Genomic DNA, 8,399 nt, shown 5'->3' on the forward strand with positions numbered 1-8,399 from the left:
GTTACACAAACTTTAATAAATGTCCCTTTTCTCCACCAAAACACCGCTACTCTACCCTGCCACTAAGGCAATCATAGTTAAAAAACATAAAAACATTCTAGTACATGAGAAAGGAAAATTCACTTGCGTAAACTACAGAATTATGAGACAGAATCGGTGGCCAGCACTTACCCTGAGGGGCAACATTTTTATTACTGCTGGTAGACACATGTACAAAAGTACGTGAAACTCTCCTAGCTTTCTTAACTATTAGTTCCTTCCTTGAGGAGGAGGAGTGCGGATGGGGGGGGGGGGGGGTTTATGTTGGGAAAGGTTCAAAGAGAAGGACAGATCACTCCGATTCCAAAGTGAAGAGTATTTCCTCCACCAGAAAGAAACTAATCGTTCTAAATACTTTAATGTGTGTATCAGTAGTATTACAAATGTTGCCCCCGGAAACTAAGTATGGCCTGCAATTCAGCCTGATAATTTTATAGTAAGTTTGGAGTACTTTTGGAACATGAGTTTTGGAAATGAGAGCACAAATGCTATTTCCAATATAAAGATCTTAATTTTTATTTACCACAGAGACTTCTGTAGCATTATTCAGTACAGTGAGGCCATGCAACTGAAAATAGTTTTAATGCGTGTTACTTCACTGATATAGGAACTGCACACATTATTTGACACAATGTGGTACACTATAATGTACAACACTCATAGCTGTATGTGCATAGTGGAACCATTTGATTAATCACAAAGTGGACACACAAGTATGTTTCATCTCATTTACAGATCCAGATTTTTTCAAAATTTATCACAGTCAACTTTGAAATGGAAGTACTAACAACAATTACGCAACATTGTATAAAATGATCTATGTGAATTTGTCGGATCAAATATGTATAAGATTCCACTCTTCTGACAATACCCTTTCAAAGGTTTTTTTTTTCCTTTTTATTTTTTGTTTTTTGTCAGGAAAGCATCTGATTGTCCTAAGATGAGGGAAGCAACAGATGTGAATCTGCTATGTGCCTTCTGTGACTAGTGATGAGAGAGAACAATGACGACACATTTTTACACTAACATCATTCTCATCAAGATGTAAAATACAGTGCATGATCTTCTGTTGTCCTTGATATTAGCCTCCTCCCCCCCCCCCCCCCGCCCCTCTATCTCTCTAGGCAGAATACTAATTCTTGATAAGATGTTCCCACGTTCTTACCTTAATTCAGTTTAGATACAGAGGTATTCCAACAAATTTACCATCACTGTAATAAGTCACAATCATTCTGCTTAGATCACTGAATTATTCTCTACTTTGCCACTGATTCTGTAGGGGCAGCCTATCCAAGTGAACAGTATTAAAAATGTTGCCCCCAGAAACAAAGTACTTTTCTGTCAAATAAGTGTGATAATTGAGTTACTTGTAGTTTAGGCAGAAAATTTGTGATTTTTTTTTTAACCAAATACATGCTATTTCAAATGCAGACATCTGAAATAGTTCCATAATCATGAGGCAGTAGTTAACAGCAGCCAATTTAACAGTCATCACAGACAAGTAACCTTATTTGTGGTCATTCTTGTAAAATGTGATAAAACTTATCCATCATCGATGTGGGACACTGACAGTAATGGATAATGATTTTTCAGAAAAAATGCAACTAGTAGTATTTTCTGATGGTTCAATTTTTATTATACCGTGACCAGTTTTAAGTCTTATCGACATCAGATGGTGCACGCTTTTCATAATTGTTAGTAGCACTGTAGGTGCCATTAACTGTGGTAATATAGAAAAAACTAGAACAAGTAAGGGCTGATATGGTGAGGTATCAAGAATAATTCACATCATAAGACCAACTTCCAGACTACCTTGGGATCTAAGGAACTCCTGATACGCCGCCATGTTCAGTGCTCACTTTCTTTTTTCTTTCTTTCTGGCCTCAGACGTATGTCCCCTACAATGCTGCAATTAATCATTAAAAGCAAGTACTATGTGATGATGCGTCACTAGGTGACCTAAAACTGGTCATTGTATAATAAAAAGTGAACCATCAGAAAAGGTAGTAGGTTGCAGTTATTTTTGAAAATCATCAAAGGTATTATATTTTTATGTAAAGAAAAACTTGTTTTGTATTTTCACTAACAATTCAATAACAACTTTTTATTCTCACTGTGAGAACAACTATAAAGCTGCAAAATCAGAAAGATACTGAACTCTGTTACCATTTACAACATGGCTGGCTTCATTAAAGTTTTTGTGAAGCCATCACAAGAGGAAGATAATAATAATAATAATAATAATAATAATAATAATTGTAATTATTATAATAACAATGATTAAGATTATACTTGTAAAAAGGATATTTTGATACTGCTTAATGTCAAGTACATTTACATTTCAAACAAAAAAAAACAAAAAAAAAAAAAAACCACATGTTGACAAGAGAGATTCAGAATTAAACAAAAAGGGTTAAAGTTCTCAATGTGAGATTCTATTTGCGTCACTGACAGCATTTCATATGTAGATTGAAAAATTGTGTAAAGAAGTTATAGAAGTGGAAAAAATAATGCAATTTAACAGCACATTCTCTACAACGTGTAAAATATCTGTTAGTGAACAAGTTTCAAGTCCAAGCTAAACATAACAAGAACTTAAAAAACTCAAATCATGTGTGAACTATTGAACAGGCTGATGTATTCCCACTACCCACAAACATTCTCCTCTGTGTGTGTGTGTGTGTGTGTGTGTGTGTGTGTGTGTGTGTGTGTGTGTGTGTGTGTGTGTAGGGGCTGGGGCAATTTTTCAGAAAAATGTACATTTCTGAACTGTTTAATTCTTTAGTGAAGCAGCTGAAATGCTTTTGAAAGACTCATTCTAGGCAGGAAACTACAATCAATGATAATGGAATTTAGCTCCATACATCTCCAGCTGTGTTAATTGTTATGAGGCTAGTTTGTATGAGACTTTTTCTCAATAGATTCAGAGAGTTTACCTTTTTTATATTGATAGAGTTGATGTACAGAAACTCTTGAGATAACAGCTGCAAGGTATTACCAGTAACAGATTTTCAAAATGCTAAATGATTTTTGTTAAGTAGTGGTGGTGGTAGTGGTTGTGTTGGTGGCAGTGATGAAACAAGAAATAGCTCCAATTGTTGTCAGTTACCCGGCCCCCAAAAGCCTATCACACGACAGTTTCCAAGTGTGTATCTGTATCCACTATACTCCAGCAGCCAAAGAAACAGTTTGTCCTAGCAGTAAAAATATTTGCTCCAATTCTTAAATCAGTCCTTTGTGTTTATCCTCGCAAATACCATTTTGGAAACAATGACCAATTTTCCTGATAGTGTCAGTACAACTCATGTTACAGACAAATGATAACTTATCTGATATGTTTTAGGTTATCTAAACCACAATTACAGTGAAATGAGCTAAGACTTTTGTTAAAACTAGAGACCCAAAATCAGTAATAAATACTGAAAATGACTGATCCTAGTTTTTGTACTTATAAATACTTGTATGTTTAACCTGGACTGGAGTTTCAACAATTGTGGACTATATCTGTTCTCGATAGCAAGTCTGTGTGTCCTTATTAACTTCTGGCATAAATATCTGAAACATCCATTACACTGTCGTCACTCCAGCAATAAATGCACAAATGTTCAGAATTTATTATTGTATTTACATGATTTAATCCATGCTATGGGTACAGTCCTCTTCCAGATTAACTGACTCAGAACTTATTCCAAATTGAATGCCCAAGTCTTCCTTGACAAATGCTTCTAGTGTACATCCGGAATGAAGTACCAGTCATAGACATGTAACACACAAGAGTTATCAGCTGTTACCATACTCCTTGTTACACACTTTCATATTAAGTATACAGCTTTAATATCTGGACAAGAATATTGACAGGTATAAAATGTCTTCCTTATAGGTGCAGCGACCGCAGACTCGAACAAGTAACTTGTTTCCAAAGAAACAATTATTCTCAGAATGTAGTTCTCTATTTGCACAAACTATTGTCTCTAGCTCTTCTTGTATTCAATTCTCTCTACCTTAACTTCATCTCCAACAAGTTGGTACACATACGTAACCACTGTTGAACTCTGTATGTCCATAAGAACAAAGGAAGGAATAATTGATCTGAAACAGATAAAACACAATATCTAAAGTATAAAATTAAGGAACTGCATTAAAAATTTAAGCACATACTATGTACCGTGACTGAGTTAATGATGAAAATAAAATTGCTGTAGAATCTCAACATTAGGGAATACATTTATTTGTAACCTTCAATGTCCTGAAACAAGTGAAAGTGTGGTACACTGTTATGAAATAAACCACTCAGTAGTCGAGGAAGAGCACTGACAGTAAGAATAAAAAACTATGACATGTAGAATATGAAATTCAAATTAATGAGACTTCAGTGCAAAATAGTGGAGGGAAGGCAGATGGCAAACCAGGGACTAGTGCAGTATGTACTAAGAACGCATTGCCTGAATATAGAAAATTCACCTGTATAACCATTCACTAGAATGGTGTTGGATCATGAAAGATGTTGGGCACATCTAAACAACATAAACAGCCTTGTTTCTGAAGCTTGAGATGGTTTTTAACAAGATCTATAAGATCCGTAGTTGCAATACAAAATGGAAGATACATTTTATATTGCGTCCACTAAATATTCTTCCAAGCCATGAAGAGGTCGTCGTGTTTTTCATGGAGGGGATTGGATTGGATTGGATTGCTTGGGGGAAGAGACCAAACAGCGAGGTCACCGGTCTCATCGAATTATGGAAGGAAGTCGGCCGTGCCCTTTCAAAGGAACCATCCCGGCATTTGCCTGGAGTGTTTTAGGGAAATCACGGAAAACCTAAATCAGGATGTCCGGACAGGGGATTGAACCGTCGTCCTCCCGAATGCGAGTCCAGTGTGCTAACCACTGCGCCACCTCGCTCGGTAATCCATGAAGAATTACTCCTGAAGCACATCGAGAAGGCAGTGGTCGTTAGTGTCTCTCCATGCTTATGTTCTTTGGGTTCAACTTTCTTCACCTGGAATACTTAAGCGTTTCACACTAAACCTGTTGCACCCTGAGGCGTCACACAACTTCACCATTTGCCAGGTGTGGTATGGACTTGCATAGCGTACATCATTTACAACTTTACCTCCTCTCCCTTATAGACTGATTACAGCTGGTGAGCAATCAACTACTGCTATTGTTCATAGCAACTCAACATACTATTTGATGTTGCTCCCAACCACTTCATTTGTGCAAAGGCCATTGTAAAACAGTGATGGCTGTGATAAAATTGCTGTCCCCAATAACCATTAAAATGTATTTGTGGAGCCAAGTCAGATGAAAAATAATAAGAGGAATGACTGCAAACTTCGAGTATTATGTTTATGTTACAAGAAATGGCACGAAGAAAGTCAATTACATGGAGTATCAATTCTTCACATTAATATTGTGCAACAGTGAACATGGCAGAACGTTAGCCTCAAGTGAAACAACCAACATCTTCATTCAAATGCTTGTTGCCACAAACCAACAACAGAAGCTGATAAATCCTTGAGCATGATCTTCAGTCACATCAATTGGTATTTTAACTAATATTACCTTCAAAATACATACACATGATGGCCAGCTGCATCACAAAGACATCATTTGAAGATTTGTTCCATCCTTAATACTGTAAGAGCACTACTGCCATAACAAAACTATTTATAAATTAACCATACTCTATCCCAAAAACATATAACATGCTTCTCCCTTCCACATAAATATTATAAAAATACCACATTCATAAAATTAAAATAGTTACAGAGATGTAGGGACAGTCATTTTTCTTGTGTTGAACTTGTAACTAAGTGAACGGCAGGCATTCTATAAAACATAGAATTCCTTGTGGAGCATAAATGTAACTAAGATTAGCAATCTGAACTGTTTCTTACCTAATTTCACCTCACCACATTTATTTTATTTCCTGTCCCACCACATCACTCAGGTTTATTTTTGATTATGCAACTTCTAATTTAATGCAAAAGTGAGAAAACTACACTTTTCTTGTTAGTAGATATGACCTCGATAAATCAAGATTGGTGAACAATATGACACAAAGCTGATACTCAATCTCATTAACATGACAGGGATCTGGAACTCAAGAAACCACCACTAGATGATGTGTGACTAACACAAACATTAGGAAAATGGAGACCAACAAAATAATAGGAGCTCCATGGGAATAATTTTTTGGCAGGGATATTCTTGTTACTAGTGCAATGGAACACACACAACACTTGAAAATATCATCCCCAGTGCAAAAAACTGATCTCATCAATGATCCACAAGAGTTAAATGGCATCCTGTAACCAAAATACTAATACCAACTAAAAAAACTTTTTACCTCATATACTACCTGTCTAGAAGCACTCAAGTACTTACGTGTCAAGAGGGTTATAAGCTCCTGTTGCAGAACCTGGATTAATATAAAACTTGTTTTCATGTTCATATGCTTCAAACTTATGAGTATGCCCCGATATAAGAATGTCCACGTCTAACTGTCGTTGTATTAGTGCTAAGGATTCTGGATCTCCCCATGGTACAACTTGGTGGCCATGGGACAATCCAATACGGAACTGGCCAACTGTGACAACCTTTTGCTCTGGGTAGTTCAAATTCTGAAATAAATAAATAAATTACCAAGTTGTTAAAAGTTTCAAAATATCTCTATTAATTTTTACCATTTCAAAGCTGACAGTGCCTTCTATACTTTTTATTCCTCTTATTACACTCAATTTCCTATTACTTTAAATGTACTATCAAATTAGAAATCAAACAACTGCAGACCTATCTACATCAAGCTAAATTTACTGAAACTCAATATGTCTTCAGCTGCCACAAGTTGAGTATACAGACTATACTGCTGAAATAGTTCAGTGAAAAGACAGTGAATACTTTAACAATAATGCAGTAGAACGATTGTGTGAAGCAGTTACACTGTATGGCCAATCAGAGCTATTAATTTATGAGTGATGTTACTAAATAATGGTATTTAAGGATTTTAACAATCTGTACAACCATACCTAATGAATAATACAGTACTGGTAATAAAACGAAGTGACACATAATGACAGTTGGTGAACAATGTAGCAGAGATTATTCATAACTGTATTAAATGAAAAAAGGAAAAAATTAAAGAGGAAACAGGTTCCTAGCATTTAGCATAGTGATTCTGATCCATGTAAGTTATTCACAGTTCAAGAACGCACAACGGCATTCGGCAAAAAAAAAAAAAAAAAAAATGTGAGAACACACACACACACACACTTCAGCATAAATATACCTCATCAAAATCCCCTCTGACAACATGCACATCACTTGCGAGGGTTTTTAAGTAGTCATATGATTCCTTCGTGCACAAGTTTCCTGTGCAAAGTATATGCTGTATTCGGCCAGGTACCAGAAGTTTTTTAAACTTTGATGGCAGGCTGCTACATCTGTGAGGAATGTGCAAATCTCCGAGAACAAGCACAAGCTGTAAACATAAATAATGCAGTTAGGTCAAAGCTACTATCACTCACAGTGTAACATATTTGCACTCAACTACTAACCATTGTTGATTACGTAACCAGGAATTATCGTGACAGCATTAATACACACAACACACTACATGCAAAATATTTCCACTTCCATATTACGCCCCTTGACAAGTAATCAGTAATTTCTACCGCCACAGATGGCTTGTATAATCTTTGCCTCCATAGATATTGGAAGACAAGGATTCTCTTCTTCCGTAATACCCCAGTGGAAAAAGTGCGAAGGATATAAATTTCTATAGCTCAACTTCAAGGCGCGATCTCCTCAACACTTAAACTGAAAGAAGTGTGGCATATGACAGCAGTTGTTCGCTGCCAGCTCATGTATTCCCAGAAAAATTAAAAAAAAAACGTCAAAGTGTACTCACACACAACCCGTTAACACGGAGTTCCCGAAACCGGATTCCCAATACAGTTCTTGGGTGGTCATTTTACCACTTCATAATCGATTCTGGAAATCCGCTTCTGGTTGCCGGTTTTCCAGTTCCGCAATTGATTTTCACTCTCGTGTAAACGCATTCGGTTCTGAACTGTTTACACCTCATATAATTGAAGGGGAACAGCGACTAAATGATAAACTGTAACAGTTGTTTTCCAGGCACCATATTTAACTGGGCTAGCAAATCCGCATCAGGCCTTAACTTGTAAAGGTGATAGCAAAAAACCGTTTCCGAAATTCGGTTTACACTTTCCGGAAGACGTGTCCCACGTAAACGTCATGATTGTCCGCCACGTCAAGTCAATTCAACTCGCCTTGCTGTCTTCAACTGTTCTTTTTGCGGGAATTGCGATCTTCGCAAGATGATTTTCAAGTG

The 8,399-nt window shown here is 36.5% G+C and overlaps 1 protein-coding gene across 1 annotated transcript; it reads right to left on the reverse strand.

Annotated features, from left to right (window-relative positions):
- Positions 1-3,816: 3,816 nt before the first annotated feature.
- LOC126203347 (vacuolar protein sorting-associated protein 29) lies at positions 3,817-7,764 on the reverse strand. Its single transcript, XM_049937636.1, has 4 exons — positions 7,600-7,764; positions 7,332-7,523; positions 6,431-6,666; positions 3,817-4,128 (listed from the first exon to the last, which is right to left on the reverse strand). The coding sequence occupies exons 1-4, from the start codon at positions 7,600-7,602 to the stop codon at positions 4,011-4,013; spliced, it is 549 nt and encodes a 182-aa protein (XP_049793593.1). The 5' UTR covers positions 7,603-7,764; the 3' UTR covers positions 3,817-4,010.
- Between the last annotated feature and the right edge of the window lie 635 nt (positions 7,765-8,399).

Source organism: Schistocerca nitens, chromosome 9, assembly GCF_023898315.1.
Source record: "Schistocerca nitens isolate TAMUIC-IGC-003100 chromosome 9, iqSchNite1.1, whole genome shotgun sequence".
Taxonomy (NCBI): Eukaryota; Metazoa; Arthropoda; class Insecta; order Orthoptera; family Acrididae; genus Schistocerca; species Schistocerca nitens.

Excerpts from the sequence above, each read along its gene's own strand:
- LOC126203347 (XM_049937636.1), bottom strand. Across the intron at positions 6,667-7,331 it reads TCAGAGGGGATTTTGATGAG|AATTTGAACTACCCAGAGCA; the intron begins GTATATTTATGC and ends TATTTATTTCAG. Across the intron at positions 4,129-6,430 it reads GCTTATAACCCTCTTGACAC|ATCAATTATTCCTTCCTTTG; the intron begins GTAAGTACTTGA and ends TATCTGTTTCAG.